This window comes from Podarcis vaucheri (genome assembly GCF_965113315.1).
Source record: "Podarcis vaucheri genome assembly, chromosome: 2".
NCBI lineage: Eukaryota > Metazoa > Chordata > Lepidosauria > Squamata > Lacertidae > Podarcis > Podarcis vaucheri.
In genome coordinates this window covers 85228840-85250407 of record NC_138760.1, presented here as the reverse complement: position 1 = coordinate 85250407, position 21568 = coordinate 85228840, and the positions used below count along the sequence as shown (strand labels likewise).

Here is a 21568-nt window from a genome sequence, read left to right as displayed (position 1 = left end):
TGAGTGTGTGCACCACTTTTATTGTGCTACAGTGCATGAGCGTTCCTTCCAACAGCAATAACGTGATAGCACTGAGGAAGCATCACAAAACTAATAAAACAAAATAGATATGTCAGCAAAAACTGGCCCCACCAGTCTGGGGGGCCAATTATAGAGTGAGGTCAAGTCTTCCTCTAGCTCAGTTCCTCCATTTCCATCACTGTTTGGAGCTTGTAAATCTCTGAAGAATTGCTTGCAGGAGGCAAATGTATGGGGGGGAGGGAATATTTCAATTTAAGCATAGCCATATAACTGAATGGTCCAAGAGAGGATATCACAATGTATTTTTAGTAGAGATACCCTGGTACTGTTAGGATACAATGAACTTAAATGCATGTAATTCCATTTCAGACTGTTTCTGATCAGTGCTGTAGAAGTTTCAGGTGTAGCAATGTAGAAAATGATTTTTTTTTACCAATGTAGCTTCAGTGGCACTGAATGTGATGTTAGCATGGTAACTTAGTTCACCGTGGAAGGCCTAAGGTCTAATTGTCAACCCATTAGCCCTGTGCCCTCAGACTTTCCCCTGAATAAAATATAAATAAAATATAAGGCAAATGAATAAAAATATAAGGCAAATGTTACTTTCTTGCCACCCCCTGAAATACCTTCTTACTTAGTCCTGTAGCCTAGCACTAACATCAGCGTTTAACTGTGCATTGGACTGTCACTAAACCAGTTTCTAGGGCTCAAGAGAATTGCTGTTATTCCTTTCCAAAAATTCATGGTGATTTTGCTGGAGCTAAGATTGGTGGCTGCAGTAGCACCTTCACTGCTGTGTCACCGCTCTGTCTTGCCATTTGCATTAGGCACAGCATTTCTTCCAGATGATCCTGCAAACATGTTTTCACATTGTAGCAGATTATACGATTGGGTGGGGTCTTGTGACATTGACCTGTGGGTGCATGTTATGCTTGTATAGGTTTTTCTGGGTCTGCTCAAAGCACATTATAAGCCCCCAAAATAAAACAAAACAAACCTCTCACGGTTAAAATAAGACTGTTCCTGTCCTTTTCAGAATAGCAAACCTGATTCATTACTGAAAATGGAAGAAGAGCACAAACTGGAGAAGACACCGTTATCAGGAAACAAGGACAATAAATTCATGTTTTCTTTCTCCAACAAGAAACTGCTGGGGTAGGTGCTATTTTGGCAATGAAAACTGACTAATAAAACAGAGACGGGCCATAAGAAATCTTCCAAGCACTCCAACCTCATCTAAAGATATTTTCTTGCAATATGTGCTATTGTCATTTGGACTTATGCTCAAGCACACGTGCCAGAAGGGGGAAGCCATGTGTACTTCCTGAAGCATAGCTGAAGAAAAACAAAAAATTAGAAGGGGCCATATGTTTTCTTTGCTCTTCTTAGTCCAGGGACGAAATCCTGGGATGGACACAGATACAAGACTTGAGCCCAGAATGGCTGCCACAGTTAATACCACAAGTCTGCTTTTCACAAACCTCTTTACAAAATTGCTTGATGGTGCAAGAAAAGGACCCCCATGAAATGTTTAGTAATTGTCCCATGCCAGCAGGGAAGTGTCCTCATTGCTGATCACTTCACATGACTTTATAGTGTGTGGTGACCCCAGGAAAAGCTTCTGAGAAGCCTGCGGTTGGCGGTCCCCAATCTGTGGCAGGCCATGTGTGTCACAACATGCAGAATTGGGCTATCAGAACATGCCGGGAAATGGCAGACAAGCAAACACTGAAGTCAAAATCCTAGGCATAGTGGCGAGTGCACATGGCTGGCCAGCCACAAGCTAGAGGGCCGTTGTACATAGACTTCCCAAGGCCAGTAGTAGGATGGCAATGCTAATCTTATCTCCATTACAGATCAGGATGGAGAGGGGGATGGGTGAAATAGTGGCAAGGTTGGCGTGGTGCACATGCCCCGGATTGGCTCTGCTGGTGCATTTGCGCTGCGCTGACCTTGTTGCCACTTTGCCCCTGCCCCCTCCACCCTGGTATTCAGCAGCAGCATGGGTGGGCAGAGGTCAGGTGAGAATATAGGGCAGCCTGCTTCATCAGGCCAGTGGCCTAGCTCGTCCAGCATCCTGTTTTCACAGTGGCCAACCTGGCGCCTCGTTTCTCTTGCGGTTTCTAGCAACTGGTATTCAGAAGCATACTGCCCTCGACCGTGGAGGCAGCACATAGCCATCAGGGTTAGTAGCCACTGATAGCCTGCCATCTGCTACTGCCAAAGGCCATCCATGCGCAGGAGTTATTGTGGACGGGCCCTTATTTCTTGATAACCTAGTCCAGAGGTGGCTAACCTGTGGACCTCTAGATGGTGTTGGATTGCAAACCCCATGCTTCCTGAACCGATGGGCATTGGATTTCAGCAGCAACTGAGGGCCACAAGCCACCCACTCCTAATTTAGTTCCCTACCTCTGTCTTCCAACTGTCTTCACATAATTTTTACCTCTCTTCTGAATGTTCCATCTTTCCACTCCTCCTCCTAGCAATCACCTGCGCCTCTGTAGGGAGGCCAGTCTTATGTGTTAATCAATCTAACATTAATATGAAAAGGAATGTGGGAGCATCCTGGATGCCAGCATTGCCTTGGTATCATCTTTGAGCATAAACCTGTAGTCCTTATTTAAGCACCCTTCTGGAGTCATAAGTAGACCAGATTCTAGGAAACCTTAACCCTCTGCAACTGCTTTCATCAAAATTATAGGTATTATGAGTAACAGTTCAATTTAGCCTCCACAAAGGCTATTATGTCATGTTGTGCCCTGACAACGAAGATAAACGAGTCATTTTTTTTCTACCTTTGATCTGAACACTTTGAATCAAATCAGGTATTGCCTCTCTCTCATCAGGCATCACTTCTCTTTTTAAGAAGGAAGCAGTTTTCCATGCTTTTAACTACTGTTCAGTTGGCAGGGTCTGAATTGACCCTGGCTGACAAGTTGACAATAGAGGGACTTGTTTGATAATGGCATCTCTCTTTTACATGTATATGACTCTTTTTTTTGCACAGATTTCTGCTTTTATTGCTCACAGTAATTGTATAGTCCATTTATTTAAAGCAAAATATGCATGCCTACTTAAATCAGAGCTTTTATGCATGAGTGTATATAGTCAATCAGATTTCTGTTATGAACATAGAATATCTAAAGGCTTTTTCAGGCTTTTAAAGTCAATAGAAATATGTCAGTTTCCAGCAACTGAACAGCTAGGCTTATGATTTTGTAGAAATATCAGTCTATACTAAGAGTCATTATCACATATTAAATGTCCACGGTTCAGTACTTCTTTTTATCACTTGGTTTTCCTGTGGCTTCTCAGTGTGATGAAGACAGGTGTCTCTTCTGAGGACATAAGTTACCAGCATGTTCCACTGAGCAGGCTTTCTCAAAGCCATTGGGCAGCTCACCGACATTTCAGGGTGGCTTATTCTGTTGTCCTGAATGGATGAATTGTTTCCTAAGCCTTTGTGTAGAATAACCCCAGTTATACTGCTACTAAATGAGGAAAAAATGATCACATATTATTTCTTTGATGGCATGAACTGACATTGAAAAATACATTGCCTGGCTTACGTGTGTACGCATACATGATTCCAACCCGTTGACTATTCAGGCACTAGGAGCATAATAATTTTTATTTACTGAACCAGATTGAATGGAGGGTCTCTGTATGCATCAATAAATTTATATCTAGTGCAAATGAAAAAGTTGGTGATTGCTGACAATGTTAAGAATCTGAATATTTGTGACAGGCAAGCAAGTGAATGTAGGACTCCCACTGCCCCCAAATGCAAAAAAAGAAGAAAAAGAAGAAGAAGAGTTTGGATTTGATATCCCGCCTTTCACTCCCAATAGGAGTCTCAAAGCGGCTAACATTCTCCTTTCCCTTCCTCCCCCACAACAAACACTCTGTGAGGTGAGTGGGGCTGAGAGACTTCAGAGAAGTGTGACTGGCCCAAGGTCACCCAGCAGCTGCATGTGGAGGAGCGGAGACTCGAACCTGGTTCCCCAGATTACGAGACTACCGCTCTTAACCACTACACCACACTGTCCAGGGATGTCAGGTGTTACTGTTAACTGTTGTCAATCTGAAGTTTTAGACTTTGGAACATATGTGTTGATGAATGCTGAAATTCATATGTGAATGTGACAGCCCCATTAAAAAAAAAGGTTTCAGGTTAAGAACGGACCTCTGGAACAAATTAAGTTTGTAACCAGAGGTACCACTGTAATTAGAAGCTAAGTGAGGGGAAAATTACGGTGCTGTACACAACTAGCATCACATTTTGCTAGGCCTGTTTTGTGAGGTATGTTCTATGACAGGCACCCCCAACCTGCGGCCCTCCAGATGTTTTGGCCTACAGCTCCCATGATCCCTAGCTAACAGGACCAGTGGTCAGGGATGATGGGAATTGTAGTCCAAAACATTTGAAGGGCTGAAGGTTGGGGGTGCCTGTTCTATGAGGTCTGATCATTGGAGGTTTGTGGTATGCGTTGACCTGCTCATATATTATTATTATTATTATTATTATTATTATTATTATTATTATTATACTAAATGGCATCAGTTATGAACTTTCCTGATTATATGTGCTTGACATTTCTTACACACATATTTTGATGGTATTTTTGATACATAACATATCACAATGTTATCCTTTCCAATTTCATCTCTCTTGTCAAACTAGCTCAAAGGGAGTGAAAACTCAGATGAATCCTGGTATATTTGGATCATTGCAAAATTTCAAAGAAGATAAAGCAAAACCTGTGAAAGATGAATACGAGTATGTCTCAGATGATGGAGAGTTGAAAATCGATGAATTTCCAATTAGAAGAAAGAAAAACACCACCAAACGAGATTTGCCCTGTAAGTTTGCTGCTGCTTTTGTGCAAGCGCTTGCCTAAGCATCCCACTGTAGCAAGAGGAGCATGTTGGTCAGAGCCCTGGGGAGGAAAGGGTGTAGCATTGGCTCCCCATTCAGAGCGAGGATTGGTTTTATCTGAGGACAAAGGGGCCGCCTTTCACAGAGCGTGTTGGTCAGTAAATCACACCATTCAAAGCTCAAGTTAACTCTTCATTAGCAAAGACATGAACTCCACAGACTTGGCTGAGTGTCAGGCCTCATGAGCACAGCAACTCGTTCCCTCTGGATCCTACTCTATGAAACCAGTTGCTGAGACTAAATAGCCTCACCTCCACACAGCTGTCTATGCCTCCTCCTCTCCAGGGTTTTCCCCAAGCAAATGGAGGCTCTGTCTCTGTGCAGCCAATCTCTCTTCTGCCCTTTTCATGCCTCTCTTGGTTCTGAGAGAAGAGGGGCAGGGGGAGCTGGTCGTGGGAGCAGGGAGAGACACCCGTGACTCTTCACCAGCCCGACTCATCTCTGCCTCTTGGCCTCCCTCCTCACCTGCTTCAGCTTCTGCCTCTGATTCTACCACAAACTGTTCCAGCTCACTAAGCCCTGTTGCCTCTTCAGCTTCAGGTGTCTCCTCTTCCCACTCTTCTCCCTCTGACCACTCACTGTTGTCCCACTGCCATTCCCTGGGCTCTGAGCCTTCTTCCCTTGGGGGTTCCCAGCGGGTTCCTCCCACCATTCCTTTGTGTCCAGCCAGTCCATGACAACCAGGTCAGCGGGAGTGTCTTTGCTTGCATAGTCAACAATGCTTTTGTTTTGAAAAATGAATGTGAGGTTCTCTTTAATCCCTGTCTCTCTTTATATTTTGGGTACTAAAAATGGCATCGATGTGTGGCTTTCTGCCACACACAGAAATGAATTAAGACAAAGAACATTATTAGCAAAACTATTTAATTTTTTTTAAAAGATCTAATTAAAATCTATCTCTATATATAATACTGTGCTTTTTCATTTTGAAAAACTAAATTCTGTCTTTCAATTTCTTCCTAGTTTTATCAGATAAAAAGGAAACTGCACAACACACACCCGTTAAGAAGCCAAAGGTGGAATCAGTATTGTACAAGGTATTCTGGTGTTATACTCTTCCATGATAGGGACTTATGCAGGATAAATAACATTGTAGATGTCCATTAATGACTTGATCTAGCAAAGTGACAAGAAACAGCCCTTTGCCAAACCAACACCTGCTATTTGTATAACAGAACTGAGTGCCTCTCTGTATTTATGACTTGACTATAGGGGTTCTGAGAAATCACCCTTAACCTTGGTATAGGAAGAATCAGCATTGTCTCTCTGGTTCATTTAGCATCCATCCTGGATTAGTTTAGCAGTAGAGCACATTCTTTCAAGCAGTGGTGATGCATTCAGTCTCCAGGTCTGTCTGAAAACCTGGATAGCTATTGCCAGTCAGTGGCTCAGCTCGTGTTCCATTTTTAGCCAAACTATAGTTTGCACCCACTTTGCTCCTCCCTGGTCCTTCTAACCAAGAACAAACCTTGGTTACAAAGAGCTTAACCATGAGACTGGCTTTGGATGACACGCTAAACCAAACCTTGGTTTAGCTGCCATATCATGCTGAGCTAAATGGACCAGGGAGAAAGCCACTGCAGCAGTGGCGTAGCATGGGTTGTCAGCACCCGGGGCAAGGCAAGTAATTTGCGCCCCCTAACCCATGGATTTGTGCCCCCTAACCCGTGGATTTGCGCCCCCTAACCCTAACCCCCAGATGTTGCGGCCGGTGCGGCCGGCCCCCCTGCACCCCCCACGCTACGCCACTGCGCTGCAGTCTCCTCTCTGGGAACCCATACATGCATGCTCAGCCATGGTTTGGCTTAGCATTATGTGTGGATGCAGCCATAGCGGGCAACACTGAGCTAAATATAGCAATAGTCTGGCTCGATGGAAGGTGATTTCTTATGCTCCTAGCTTATAAATACAATGATATGCTTGCATTAGACCAGAAAATAAACATTTAATTTAGGGCTGACTAGTGACCAGCATAATCCCTGGCTTCCCTTTAAAAAAGAAAATCTGTTTTGCCAACTTCTATAGAGTGATGACTCCTCAGATGAAGACTCGCTTCATATTGACACAGACGCCAAGCCAGGGCGCAATTCTAAAGTGAAGAAAGAGACTGGAAGCTCAGCAGGCATTCTTGACCTATTGCAGGCCAGCAAGGAAGTTGGGGGTTTAGAGTACAACACCAACAGGTAGGCATAAGCGAGTGTGGATACCTATTTTTAAATAATGCAATGTTAATATTTCATATATGCATGCACATTGGCCAGAATTTTCCATTACAATAAACCTTTTCTATTTCACGGCGTTCTCCACCCCCCACCCCCCAATCTCAAACCCCAGAGGCAGGCAGCTGCAGAATGAGTTTGTAGCACAATTATAAAATTTGAAGATTTCCTATTAAAAGTGCTGAAAATCCACCTAAGTGATAACAATAAAGAAGGTTGTTTATTTTAAAAGAACTGGCTCAATTAAGAGGGAAATGAGAACAGTTTAATTTATGCAACAAAATGTCTTTTATTCCTCTGCTCATTTCCCTAATCGTTGGTTCTTTGGAAGGAGATACTAGAGAAAACCGCCTTTAGAAGCCAATGAAAACAACAACAAATGGCTTTGAAAACTAATTTCTCTAAAGGGCAGCAAAAATGGGCCTCCTATGGGATTGGCTAGGGGTCTTGCTCATGTGCCACCAGCTCTATCTTGCTGTAAGCATTTGAAATAACACCCGCTGTAAGAGTAAATATCAGAGTTTGGTGTTAATAAAAAACTTTTCAGAATAGTTTTTAAAAATAAATTTTAAAAAGAGGTATGAATGAAACCAGAAAGCAGTGGCTATACATGAACCATGAAAGCATGAGGAAAGGCTATAGAAATAGACCTATAACATTTGTACTCAAGCGGTACTCAGTCTCATTTATTTATTTATTTCCCTAGAACTGTTCATGTTCACGGTTCCAGATTTGCGTTAGTTACAGGAGCCATTTCTGCATACAGCCAGTGCCGCTGTTGTAACAAATTAAAATCACAGGGAGACTTGTGGCTCCTTAAAGACTAACAGATTTATTATGGCATAAGCTTTCATGAACTACAGTTCACTTCAGATGCATGAAGTATTATCTTGAGTGTATCCACAAAAGCTATTGTCACAATGAATTTGTTAGTATTTAAGGTGCCACGAAACACTTCCGTTTTGTTTCAGAAGGCTAACACAGCTACTCCTCTGGAAAGTATTATAATAGGAATAATAGGGAAGGGTGCTATCCAACATCACAGGAGTGGACTTCCTGTCACCTTGTAGAACGTCCCCTTCTTCCCCATCTAAGGCCTACTTACCATGTCAATGCATACCCCTCGCCCTCAAACACACACATCTAAATTTATTTAATTGGAACTGGTCTTAATCTAAAATGGCCCTCAGTATTTTTGAACCAGTGCATTCAAAGACTTGTGGTTTCAAAAGCAGATTCCACACATCACTAAGGATCATGGGTGAGGTATTTCACTGTGTGTTGTAGGTAGCTTGCCAAAAATGTGTCCTAGCAATTTTGCTTTTATAGACGCAGCTAGATCCTCGTTGTGTGCACCTAATTTCCAATTTCCTTTTTTCGTCTGAACTTTCCTTCTGTCTTTTTAAAGCAAACATTAAATTGTGTGGCCCTTAGTCTCTGTTACTCCCTGATTGTGAAGTTGCTGCTGGATGAATAATGTGTCAGGGCAGAGGGCTGCTTTGATCTTCTCTACAGTCTTTGCATTGTTATTTTTACTTGCTGTATTGGATGTCTAGTCAATGTTGAATGAGAACTGCCAGAATCAGCTCCATACCTGAGTAGCCCCTGGGTAAATTTACCTCTAATGAGCACCCATATTTGTTGGTTGAACCCCTCAGTCTAACTTGGTGGGAACAAGCATGAGGCAGCAGGAGACTGAATCTTGCCACACTGTTAAAATGGCATGGAATTCTGAAGTTATGCTAGGTCCAGAGCATTGTGGGAAATCAACATGGCAGCCAGATGTATCTATTCAGCTTTGCCCAGAGTGTCATTTATGGTTGGGAAGTGTGATGCAACATTCACTTTTACCCATTTGTGAGGATGCAACACGGTGTAAAGTTTTCAGACATCTTTGTTAGTAATGCATCCAAGTTACTGGGGAATCTGTACACAATCTTGTTGAATAATTTGGATCAAGGCAGACAGTTTCAAGTAACGTTGCTTATTTGTTAATTTGTTAGTCATAAACAAAATTGTCTTGGCACAATAGCAGAAGCAAGCTAGTGTTCCATCTACATAACCCTTGATTCAGCAAAAATTGATAAACAAATGGGCTTTGTCCAGAGGAAAAATGGGATATGCTGTATTGTTTTACTGATTGATAACTGCTTACCATTTATAATGTAATGGAATTTACCATTATAATTACATTTTCTTAAAAAGAAACCTTTTGTAATTTCAGATTGAATCAGATTTTTAAATGATCTGCCTCTTTAAGAGGTGCAAGTCAGGCAGAAATTCAACAGGTGAGGGCCACAAAGTAGCAAAGAACTAGCCCTGTAACCAAGCTGCAGTCAGTAGAATTTTCCCTTCTGGGTATCACTCATAGAAACAGGAGTAAAATGTTAATATTTTCAGTGTAATGTTCAATCACAGTTCAAAGCTGCCATTCAGCCGGGGAATGATGTAAAGTATTTGGCACCAGCCACACACATGCACTCCATTTAAAGAAGCTCTCATTCATATTTTCAAATTATGCTTTCATATTACTAGTATTATTATTTATTATGGTTTTTTTAAAAAAAATAGCAATAATCACTAAAAATACAGAAATGGGATGTGACTTTCCAGACTTTAATAATTGTTTCCTGTTTCGTATTTCACTTAGAGCAGATCCAGAATTACTAAGCTGCAAATGTGCCTAATGAAAAACACATTGGGCACAATCCAGTGTCAACATCTCCTGTGCAAACCTCATTCATTTTAAAGGAAGTTGCTCATGAGCAGGGCGACAGAACATTAAGCCGAATGCCAAAAACGACAGGATGCTAAATGGAAGGACGCAAATCTTCTTCTGTGCAAGCTCCACTCGCATGAATGGGGTTTGCTCAGAAGATTGCTACCCGGCCAATTTTACCTTAACCTTTTGCTGCTTTAAAAGCTTGTTAAACAATCAGTCTGTGGCTTGTTTTTCTTCTCCTCTGCGTCCCCCACTCTCCCCCACTCTGAGCCACTGGTTTTGATCAGATCCCACAATTTATTTGCTATCGCTCGCTTTGCTTTAGGCAGTTCCTCTCTAATTTGCCCATTTGGCAGGCAGCGTTTGATGGTCCATTTCCACTGTATCTCGGGTTCAAGGTTTTAAGAAAGCAAGCAAATGTCTTAAGTGCTCACAGAGTTGATAATTGCTAAAACCAGGCTTGCTCATTTTCTGGATAGAGCTGTGAGCAGGACCAGTTGCGGCATGCTTTGCCGAGCGTATTCTCATCTTGCTATATCTGGAATACCAAGTAGTACAAAAGTGGACTGAGTTAGCCTCCCAGCACATCAGATGTAACATAAAACAGCAGCTACCCTGCATTTAGTACATCCAAGAAAAGGCTGATGGGAATGTTAGGCTCTGCCTTTGCTCCCCCCCTCCCCTTTAAAACCATTTCCCCGACAATGGAAGGCAGGTCTCTACTGACTCCTCCACTTTCAATGTTTCAAGGCCACCCACCAAAAAAACAAACTAAAAAACAACTGCACAGGACTGACCGGCAAGTAGACACTTATGGCTAGCACTTCAAGCAGACATCTTGGCTTACAAGAATTGTAAGGAGAATTCCTGCTTGAGATTGCAAGCTAAAACCTTTCCTCTCAGATACAGCAAGCCACATCTACCCACAATTTCTCTCCTATAAGTTTTTTTAGAGGAGGCAGCAGTGACTAGACAAAGCCGGCGCTGCTGTCATCAAAGCTTTCTGGAAAGTACCCAGAGTTTTTCATGTTTGTTGGTATTTTTGATGAATATTTTCGATTCACTTTTGCATGCTGCTTGGGGGTCTTTTGCTGGAGAGAGCGGTACATGAATTCTGTTAGGTAAAATAAATAAATTTGCTGGCGCATCAAAGCATATATTGCTAAAACATCAATTGCTGACATATCACACTGCTTTTTTTTGTAGAGCGAGTGAGACAATGACCCGTAATTCCTAATTGAACCACGTGTGAAAAATCTAATAGTGTAAAATAAGTTGTTTTTTGAAATATTTTTATTAAGTTTCAATTATTAAAAATCCAGTAACAGCCACATTTTATCAATATCAAATTACAATTACCATCCAAATATAGTTCACTTATACAGCCAATTATACATTTTGAGTGACTTCCCATGTGCTGGGTTTCAGGGTGCAAAGTTCTTATTTCTTCCTGCTTCTGAAATCTTAGTTAATCCAACTGCATTCAGTCCTGATCTTAGTCCCTTAGCAACAGCTACAGGTTTCCTGACCTCCATTCGTGTTGAGATATTTACTAAAAAATAAAACAAAAAAAACCCCCGCAAGAAGAGTTCTATATTTTATCTCAATTGCACCTTGAATCTTTTGGGTGATTACCAGTGTAGACCGGTAGAAATGAAAAAATGAAAAGTCTATTGATTTCAGTTAGCCTACTTTAAATATGAATTAACCAGGCAACCCCCTTTATATTTAAATATATTAATGTCAAGGTCTCTGTTAGAATGTCCAGGGAAAATGATATTCTTCCCTACCAGCTGTGTCTCCATCATAATGCAGTTTGAGTCTGCCTATTCTCTTACATAAGGTGATGTCTTGTCTGCACAATGCAAATGGCCACAGTGTGGTCGACAAGTGTACCCCATGATGTTGGAGGGCATGTGACATATGTAATATTGTGCACCCCCTCTTTATTCTGTACTTGCATTTACTCTGAGTTGAAAGCTCTCTTTCTCCCACCCTCCTCCTTTCCCCCCCTCAGTCAGCCACCTGCATCTCCCAGCACACAGGAAGCGATCCAAGGGATGTTGTCAATGGCAAACTTGCCTACAGATTCCTGCCTCCAGCCTTCGTGGGGCCCCAACCAAGCAAAGAATAATTCCACGTCTGCCCCAAACGCCAAAAAAACTGGAAGCAGCAACAACAAAAATGCAGGGAAAAGGTTGCCGAAAAAGAGCGCAAAAAACAACATTGACATTGAAGATTATGACGAGGACCAGGATCACTTAGACGCCTGTTTTAAAGATTCTGATTATGGTATGGAATGTCTGCATCACTTTTCTCTCTCTCTAGGTGGGACCCCTTAAATATACGCATGCAGTGAAACACACGAAGGTGGCTGGTCCCTTCATGAAAGCAGTAACGCCACCAGTTGTTGTGGCAGCAGATTCTGAGTCAGTGGTCTGAATGATTGCTGGAAGCCAGCCTTGTTTTATCTGCCTCGCAACATCTCCCTTAATTCCATTTGGTAATTTTGTCTGTGTGAGATAGGTATGGGAGTTCTTTTCAAATTTTACAAGGGAGATCTCAGGTCATGAGAGCCAGTGTGGTGTAGTGGTTAAGAGCAGTGGACTCGTAATCTGGGGGACTGGGTTCGCGTCTCCGCTCCTCCACATGCAGCTGCTGGGTGACCTTGGGCCAGTCACACTTCTCTGAAGTCTCTCAGCTCCACTCACCTCACAGAGTGTTTGTTGTGGTGGAGGAAGGGAAAGGAGAATGTTAGCCGCTTTGAGACTCCTTAGGGTAGGGATAAAGCGGGATATCAAATCCAAACTCTTCTTCTTCCTCCTCTTCATGCTTACTGAAGTGCTATTCAGGCATTCAGCAAAAATGTGTTGGAGGATGGGGGCATATATGATGGCCCCATTCCTAGTGTCCCTGGACATGCCCCCTTCACCTCCCAATTAAGCCTCCTCTTAGTTGGGAACCCAGAGTGTTTAAGCACATCCATTAAGTGCAAGGTTTCTCCCCCACCATTAACTTCCTCTGCTCCCACTCCATGCTGCTTCATATGCTACTGCAATTTCTTCATGTTTAAAAAGCAGTTTGTGATGCAACATGGGGAGGTGGCTGTTTGAAAAAGGGAGGACGAAGTCCTAGGCAGACATGCAGAGCTGTGCACCAACTTTTTCAGTGAGCAAGCGAACTCATTCATTAATGACGCTAACGTTGCAATTTGCCAGCCATTTACACAATCAACATAGCTTTGTTTCCCTCAGTGGGACGGGACTGCACTGCTAGAACATGCTTAGTGAAGTGTCGCCCTAAGACTGATAGATAGCCTAATAATTCAGCTTCCAAAAATATTAAGCCATACGTAAGATGTCTTCCACCCCTTTGGAAAGCACATAATTTCCCTCCGCTTTCAGCATTTGAGAGGCTAAAAGCAAACAGATTGAAATCCTGTTGTAGCTCAATGAAAGCTAGACCCTCTTCTGAATTGAAGAAGCTGTACTTCTTTGACAAAACATAAGCACACATTACAAAGACGGTACCTGTAGGCATATCACTCTAGTTAAATTACTTTTAAATGATTGGAAAAGTATAATGTATAGACACGATCTAAAGATGTCATTCTGAAAGGAGAAGACTGATTTGGTGGGGAGAGAACCAACATTCTTGCTAATTATATATTTATGCTACCATTTAATAGGCTTGCTTTGTTGTAATATGGTTTGGTTCACTAAGGCTCCATTTGTCCTACATCTGGCCAGCACATTTTCAGTCGGTGGCTAAATTGATGCAATTGCTTTAAAATCATATCTCGCCACAGCAAAAAGAAATGAAATTTAAGTCTACATTTAAGATAGGTTTCTCAGTTTAAGTGGGCATAATGCAAACAATGTAGCTGCCATTAGGCTAGAAGTTGTGAGTTCTCCGAAAGCAAAAGAGATGGAGGGTGTGGCAAATCTCAGATGTTTCCATAGAATAATTGGAGGTAGAGTAGCTGTGTCTCCAATAACCACATGTGTAGCCACTGCTACTACCACATGGCTGCAGCTTACATTGCATTCAATGTGTGTGAGCAACTGCCTCCACCCTGCCCATTCTTTGGGTACTTTTTAACGAGGCTAGGACTTTATAAGCGGCTGCCAGAATCCTGCCTAAGCATACAAGATGCACAGAACAAAGAACTGCTAATGGCTGTAGACAGGTTCCAGATACAGTAAGCCTGCAACTTATACGGGGGTTACGTTCCATGAATCACACCTAAAGCCAAAATTGCACATGAAACACATTGGGGTCAGTAGCAGGTGGGATTGCCAAAGCGTCCCCCACTCCCCCAGATGCCTGCCCCCTTTTAATTTTTTGTTAAACCATTTGCCACAAGCACAAGGTAAGTTGTGCTTAAGTTGCAGGCTTACTGCACACAGAATTACTTCAGAACTCTGGAAAACAAATGCTTGGAAAAATTATTGAAGTGCACAGTAGATCTGTAGGAATTGCTTAATAATAACAATAATTTGTATACTGCCCTTTATCCATAGATCTCAGCGCGAAGTCTGATGTGGAAGCTAAGGGCCACCTTCAATATATTCCTATTTCAGAGATGCTGACAAAGGAGTCTTGCTCCTGTAACTCAAACACTGGAATAGATCATGATGCAAAGCTAATATTTTTATCCTTTATGTTTAGAACTGAATTATTCCAGGTTTGATTCACCCACTCAAAGTCTATTGGCTCCTCCCATTTTATTTTATTTTTTACATATATGGCATGCTTACACTATCGAATAGTGCCATACCAGAATCTCTTATGGTATTTGTTTTCTCTTTTAGTTTATCCCTCCCTTGAATCAGATGAAGATAATCCAGTATTCAAGTCTCGATCTAAGAAAAGGAAAAGTTCTGATGATGCACCATATAGCCCAACAGGTAATATTTATAATACTTTAAATCAAACATATACAGGAAAAATACTCTAAAATCCTTTTAATTCATCATTTACTGTACATACACAGATTTCTAGGAAGCCCCAAAGTAAGTTATGCCATTCACTCATATCTTTTGCTGACAATAAACCTAAAAATGGTCAGAGTTGCTGCAGTATTTCAAGGATGGATGTATATGGCTGATCCTGACTACCACATTCCTGGCAAGGTGCTGCTTAAATATGCTGCCCTTACCATACCTTGGGTCACAGCAAACAAAGAAAGGATTCCTCAGCAGCACTGAAATTTTGACTGGATTCCTATAATCAGACATGTAATTTTTGAGGAAATCTTTTGCACAGGTTTCTGGATCTGAGTGAGGTCACCTCAATTCAGCCTTTGTACTTTATGTGTTTGACATAAAGCATGCTTAATTCTGTATTGGGTATGCTAGTGTATATATACAACTTCACATTGCTGTGTTTGTAACCTTTGTTTTTTGTTTCTGCATTTAGCAAGGGTTGGCCCATCGGTACCTCGGCAAGACAGACCTGTCCGAGAAGGTACAAGAGTTGCCTCTATTGAAACAGGACTGGCGGCGGCAGCTGCTAAATTATCCCAGCAGGTGAGCTGACCAGAGAGGTTTCAAAAATAAATAAATCCCATGGACATCGGAGTAGACTGATTGGAATTCATGGCCATTAATTTCTATGGGTCAGCACTGAGTAAAACTTAATTGAATACCACACCTAGAAATTCTGCCCTCTCCTTTTCCAACATGCTGTTCTGGGGAATTCTCCCAGTCCTCCAGAGTGGATTTGAGGGAGTGCATGGAATGAGAAGGGGCAGAAGAAGCCTTGTTGCAGTAGCCAGAATCTTTGTGCCACAATGGGTTAGTTGAATCTGGTTCCCAGATTTTCATCATAGAATCATATAGTTGTAGATTTGGAAGGAACCCCAAAGGTCGTCTAGTCCAACCCCCTGCAATGTAGGATTTGCAACTAAAGTATCTGTGACAGATGGCCATCCCATCTCTGTTTAAAAACCTCCAATGAAGGAGAGAGTCCACCACCTTCCAAGGGAGCCCATTCCACTCTCAAACAGCTCTTACCATCAGAAAGTTCTTCCTGATATTTAGTCGTTATTTCCTTCCTTGTAATTTGAATCCTTTGGTTTGGGGCCTACCCTCTAGAGCTTGTAGGCCTGCAATGGCTATTTATGGAGTGTGGTGCCTGTAATGTACCAGTGCTAGCAATAACAGCTGCCTTTCTGAAGCTAATGGCCATCGTATCATTTTTGAAAGGAGGAGCAGAAGGGCAAGAAGAAAAAGAACACCAAAAAGAAACTGTCGCCCAACAACACAAATAAAATCCCTCAGGAAAGCAGCTCTCCTGAACCCAAGCTGGAGTCCCACAGCAGTAGTTTAGCAGACCACGAGTATACAGCTGGTGCAAGCACGTTTGGGGTGGCCCAGGTCAACCGAGGTTCTCAACCAATGGCACCAGGAGTTTTCCTCACGCAACGGAGGCCCTCGTCGTCGTCACAGAATAATGCTGCCGCCAAAGGTAGTTTTCGTCAGTTTATATTAGAAGTGGCAGATATTTTCATGAGCCGGCAGCATCATTTCCTTAATACATGCTTTGCTTTGTCATAATATGTGGTCTTGTATTGTTTTCAAACCAGTTCATGTACCATTTGGTAAGTCGTGCTGGTATGCCTCAGTTCCCTACAGAAACCACAGGAAACCACACAACCAGTGTGTATCAAGGAAAACACACTGGTTGTATACACATGGAATGTCTGCTACTTTAGGAATGGTGGTTTTCAACTTTTAAGAAGCTTGCATACCAGTATATCTGAAGGAGAGTCTCCACCCCCATCGTTCAGCCTGGACACTGAGGTCCAGCTCCGAGGGCCTTCTGGCGGTTCCCTCATTACAAGAAGCGAGGTTACAGGGAACCAGGCACAGGGCCTTCTTGGTAGTGGCGCCCACCCTGTGGAATGCCCTCCCATCAGACATCAAGGAAATAAACAACTAGCTGACTTTTAGAAGACATCTGAAGGCAGCCCTGTTTAAGGAAGTTTTTAATGTTTTTAAAATTTTATCGCATTTTTTAATATTTTGTTGGGAGCAGCCCAGAGTGGCTGGGGAAACCCAGCCAGATGGGCAGGGTATAAATAATAAATAATAAATTATCATTATCATTATTATAATTGTTTGTCCTCTGCGGTGCGGTAAATGTTTGATATGTTTGCCCTTAGACCAGCAGCAGCAAACTGTGAATACTCTGCAGATCCCTAAGCGTGCTAATGCCTTTTGGCATCAGTCGCTGTGATGTTCAGACAGAAGAAAGCTTTTGAAGCTCCCAAACGATCGACCAGGAGGGAGAGAACATGCCAGTCGGGCATGTGTCTCTGCCAGTTTGTTGTATGTTGTATGTTGCCATCCCAGCAGCAATCCTCTTCCCCTGTGCAGGAAAACAAGAGCCAAAGGAGAGAAAGAGAAAGGGGAAAGAGAAAGGCAAGCAGCATAATGTCTAACTTGACCTTCAGTTTGTGGGTTGCAACTTGTGGGTTGCTTTTTCCTTTTTCTGTTCAGATTAGTTTTTTAGCCTTGATGAAAAGATATTTGATATCAATTTTTGTGTTCTTTTGCAGATTTCAACAAAATCTATTTAAAAAACAACAAAAAACACCCCAAAATTTAAACTCACCATAAGTCAACTAGATGGCCTTAGTCAGGCCGCCATTTTCCTAAATGTTTGATTTGCTTCTAGAATGTAGGGATGCAGCCAAATCCTTTCCAAACCAATCTTCGTTTGCATTTGCTTCATCTTTCTCCGTCATAAAACTTTCTTCGTAGACAGAGGTTTTGTGGCTTAATGTGTCCCCTTTTCTCACACTTGCAGGGAAACGTACGAAAAAAGGCATGGCCACAGCTAAGCAAAGGCTTGGGAAGATTTTGAAAATTCATCGGAACGGGAAACTTCTCCTCTAAAACTTAGCCCCAGCTGGGACTCTTATCAAAGTTCAGAATGTCCTGAGCTGACACTAACTCTTCTTCAACTCTTGAAGGACCTTCAGTCGTATTGTGCAACACCCGAGGGACAATACCAGTTAACTTTTTGCCACCACTTTAATAAATTCTTTTTAACTTTCAGCAGTTAAACATGTACAGAATACTGCTATAAATATTTTTTAATATAGATGTCCTTTCTCAAATTGCTGAGAGTGACTAGTTCGCAAAAAGTTAATACTCCAAGAAACTGAGGATCATTCCAGTTTTAGGAAAGTATCCCTTTAACTTGTTTATAAGTGAAGAAAAAGTGGTTGTTTTTAACAGTATGCACATTAATTTCAGTTATGTTTCATTTATCCGGCTGCACCAATTTTAGAGAGGTATCTGGTTAAGTGGCAGGAGATTAGAGTTTTGGTAAATTCCACCTTTGCTCAAATTAACTTACAGAGAGGTGGAAGAGATTTTTGCCATTACTGTGTGTGATATAATACATGCAAGACATAATATGCATAATGGAATACTTAGTTTTCTTTACCTGGCTCATGATAAGTATGTTTTGGTCAACGGAAGAACTAAAATTGCACTTCAGCACTACTAAGAACTTTCCCTATAATCGGGTATAGGACAAAAATGGATGAATTAATTTATTTTATGTGCAATGCTAGGTGACTGCCGGAATAATCCGGATCACAGGCCTGATCCAATTGGGTTAATGATTAGGGTGTGTAGACGCAAAATGGGTTAATGCAGTTCTTTGAAAATCAGTGATTGTTATTCCATTGATTTCAGTTGGTGCTGGATTACAGTCCTTCTCATTGATAGTTTTCCATCCCTCCCACCATTTTCTTATCTGTAAGTTTATTGTTTTTTTTAGCACCTCTTAGCATACTGTCTGTCCTTATTGCCTATGCTTTCACCACCACAAGGCAATGTGTGATAGGAGTAGCCTTGTAAGACAAAGCAAAACACCCCACTAATAACAAAAACCAATGTGTACACAGCTGGGAGATTGTTACAAAATGATGGAATTGGCTCCTTAGCAATAAGACCTGAAAAGAACGGTTGTGTCTGGAGATTTCTTTTTACTCACCGCTGTTCTTGCTAAGGCTTGTTTACATGATCCTAGAAACAGAGGGGTTGCAGTTTTGTTTCTTTCAAGATATTGCGAGGTCAGGGTTTCTGTTTGGAAATTATGGCCGTTGTTTACCAGAGCAGAGAATTCCATGTTCAGGGCTGACTCTCCACTTAACCTTGTGACAAAGGTGCCACTTCTGTGTGTCTACGCCCCCGTCTCGAGGTGCTGATTCTTGAAATTGAGCACCATGAGGGAAGAACAGATGTCATGGCTCCTTCTGAATCCCAAAGACAGATGCTGCCCACGGCATGTGAAATAGTCTCCTTATCTCCCCATTTCAATGGCTACTGGTGTGGCGGTGCAGGACTTGACCCAGTAGAAATGGCAAGTGTGACACAAAGTTAACACAATATGTCCTCCTTACATTGTAAGCCTGTGCGTGTCAACTCTGAAGTAAGTCCCTTTGAGTTCAACTTGCTTACTCTTAAGTGGATATACGATAGCACCTTTAGTCAAGTATCTCCTCACCAGTGCTATGCTCTAGAAAAAGAGGTGGCTCCCTCGTTCTCTTCGAATGGCAATGGAACCCACCTGAGAGGTGCCAGAACTTAGTTCTGGCTGCAATAAAGCTCTGCGGCTCAATAATTTCCTTGGGTCATCCCTTGGACACTTGCTATTTTGACGTGAATTCTGAACCCCATCCAACAGTTCGCACGTTACTTTCACAGCGACACTGGTTTTTTAAGGCAATCAATTAATATGAGATGAAACAAATGACAGCCCCCCACCAATTAACCAGGGTTTCTTTCTTTCAATTTACAGCAGCCTTGAGTAAACCCCTGGATCATGTAAACAAAGGAGGCACATCACTGAGCTAAGCTGTTTTCTTGGGATAACTAAGAATGTCAGCAAACAGGGCACTTTCTTCTGGCTCCATGACTCAACCCCATCCCATCTTCCTGCTCTGGGGAAAGCAGCTGGCGGGTGTGTGGGTGTGTGAGGAAACAGTTCCAGAGGCAAAGTGCTAAGAAAATGTAACATCTGTATCAACACTTTGAGGGTTTGTGGGTTGTTGTTTATTAATGCTTGCAAACCCACTAAGACATGATGGCTCCATGGTTTGAGCTCGCCTTGACCCCAAGGCAGGCTGTGAGGTGCAAACCCATGTCAGCGATGTACATAAGGCTTCTGACAGTCATATCAAAGCACTTCCTATGAGATACACTTGTCTGGAGGAATGACGGCTGTGGGCACACACAGATGTCTGATAAGATGAAAGCCAAGCTTATTGACAGTTTAACTGGATACTTGTCGTCTTTTAACTCTCTTAGTGTTTAGTGTAGAGTGCATTATTTTACATTAAACTTGCTTGTCTGCATTTAAACACTTAAAGAGTTAAATTTGTTTCTCAGGCAATCCCAGGTTTTCATTTATAGATCTGTTTCCTAAAGCATATTTTTTCATAGAATGTAGCCTGTAAATAGCTTTTTAAATACCTTCTTTTTTATAAGAGCAAAGTATCTTTAGACCTTTCTTTCTATAGAATACTTCATTAACCTTTATACAAGTTTTTTGCCGAGTATTATCAACTGTTGTATTTTAGGTTCTTGACTCTAAGAGAGGAATTTTGGGTTTTTGGTCTTTGTTTTTGTTTTCTTTTCCCTTTGATTATTATTATTATTATATTAATTATTTCGGCATTGCCTGAAAAACAAGTAAAACTTTGTGCAGCCTTATACAGAATCGAATAATAGTACAAAAAAATTGATCTATTTAAGACACATTATGAAGAAGAATCTTCAACTTTATAATACCAGCGCCTTGTTTCAATTCTTGTATTATGAGGGGATACAATTATTTTATTAGCACCTTGTGAAGTGTTTCTGTGTTTTGTGATGATGTAATTTATTAATGTTTGTAGCTTTTTATATTTGTACATTTATTATGAGCTTTGTTTATATACACATTACCTGGATGTGATGTCCATGAGGAAAAAAAAAACAGCTACAGAAAACAACTGAGGCCTTATTAACTAACCTTTCTACAGCCACGATGGGGAAACTGGGTTTGGATCCTCGGAGTCAAAAATGTTAGTTGAATAGGGCCCCAGGGTTAAGCCGAGCAAGTTTTTTTAAGCTTCCCTAGTATACTGTTCTTGTCAAGCATTTATATAATATAACACAAACATCATGCTGTTTTTTATTATTATTATTATTGTTATTATTATGATTATTATTTTCGCAACATGTACATTTCTAACAAAGTTTATTGTGGCTATCTATTACAGTGTTTTATTTACCGATTCATATCAAATGCTCTTGTATCAAGTCCATGAAATCTAAGTAAACTTAGATCAAAATTTTAAAAGTAAAATATTTCAGGTTTTGTATAGAACTGGCGTTGGTTTGGTTCTTGAGAAACTTGATTCAGGCCGTGGGTCTACAAGGTACTGTATCGCAGGGGTTTGAACCACATGACCTCTTTGGGTCCCTTCCAACTCTACAATTCTGTGTCTCTTAAGTCATCGAAGGGCAACGCGCCGCTCTGGGTTGCAGGTGACACTTGTTCACTGCCAGGGCAGGAGTTTCAGTGCGGAAGCTATTTGATTGATGTAGAAGCAGCTGCAGGCAGGATGAGATCCCCACGACTGATCACAGGGCAGAT

General features: G+C 41.7%; 1 protein-coding gene across 3 annotated transcripts in view; it reads left to right on the top strand.

Annotated features, from left to right (window-relative positions):
- Positions 1-21298, top strand: part of PHF2 (PHD finger protein 2) — a 121649-nt gene extending 100351 nt beyond the window's left edge. For all 3 annotated transcript variants that reach the window (XM_082211897.1, XM_082211898.1, XM_082211896.1), the window contains exons 14-22: positions 1058-1176; positions 4709-4887; positions 5927-6000; positions 6989-7146; positions 11922-12196; positions 14719-14814; positions 15326-15435; positions 16114-16375; positions 17720-21298. In XM_082211897.1, coding sequence (XP_082068023.1) covers positions 1058-1176; positions 4709-4887; positions 5927-6000; positions 6989-7146; positions 11922-12196; positions 14719-14814; positions 15326-15435; positions 16114-16375; positions 17720-17808 — 1362 coding nt within the window. In that variant the 3' untranslated portion in view covers positions 17809-21298. The remainder of the gene's footprint in view (positions 1-1057; positions 1177-4708; positions 4888-5926; positions 6001-6988; positions 7147-11921; positions 12197-14718; positions 14815-15325; positions 15436-16113; positions 16376-17719) is intronic.
- Positions 21299-21568: the final 270 nt, after the last annotated feature.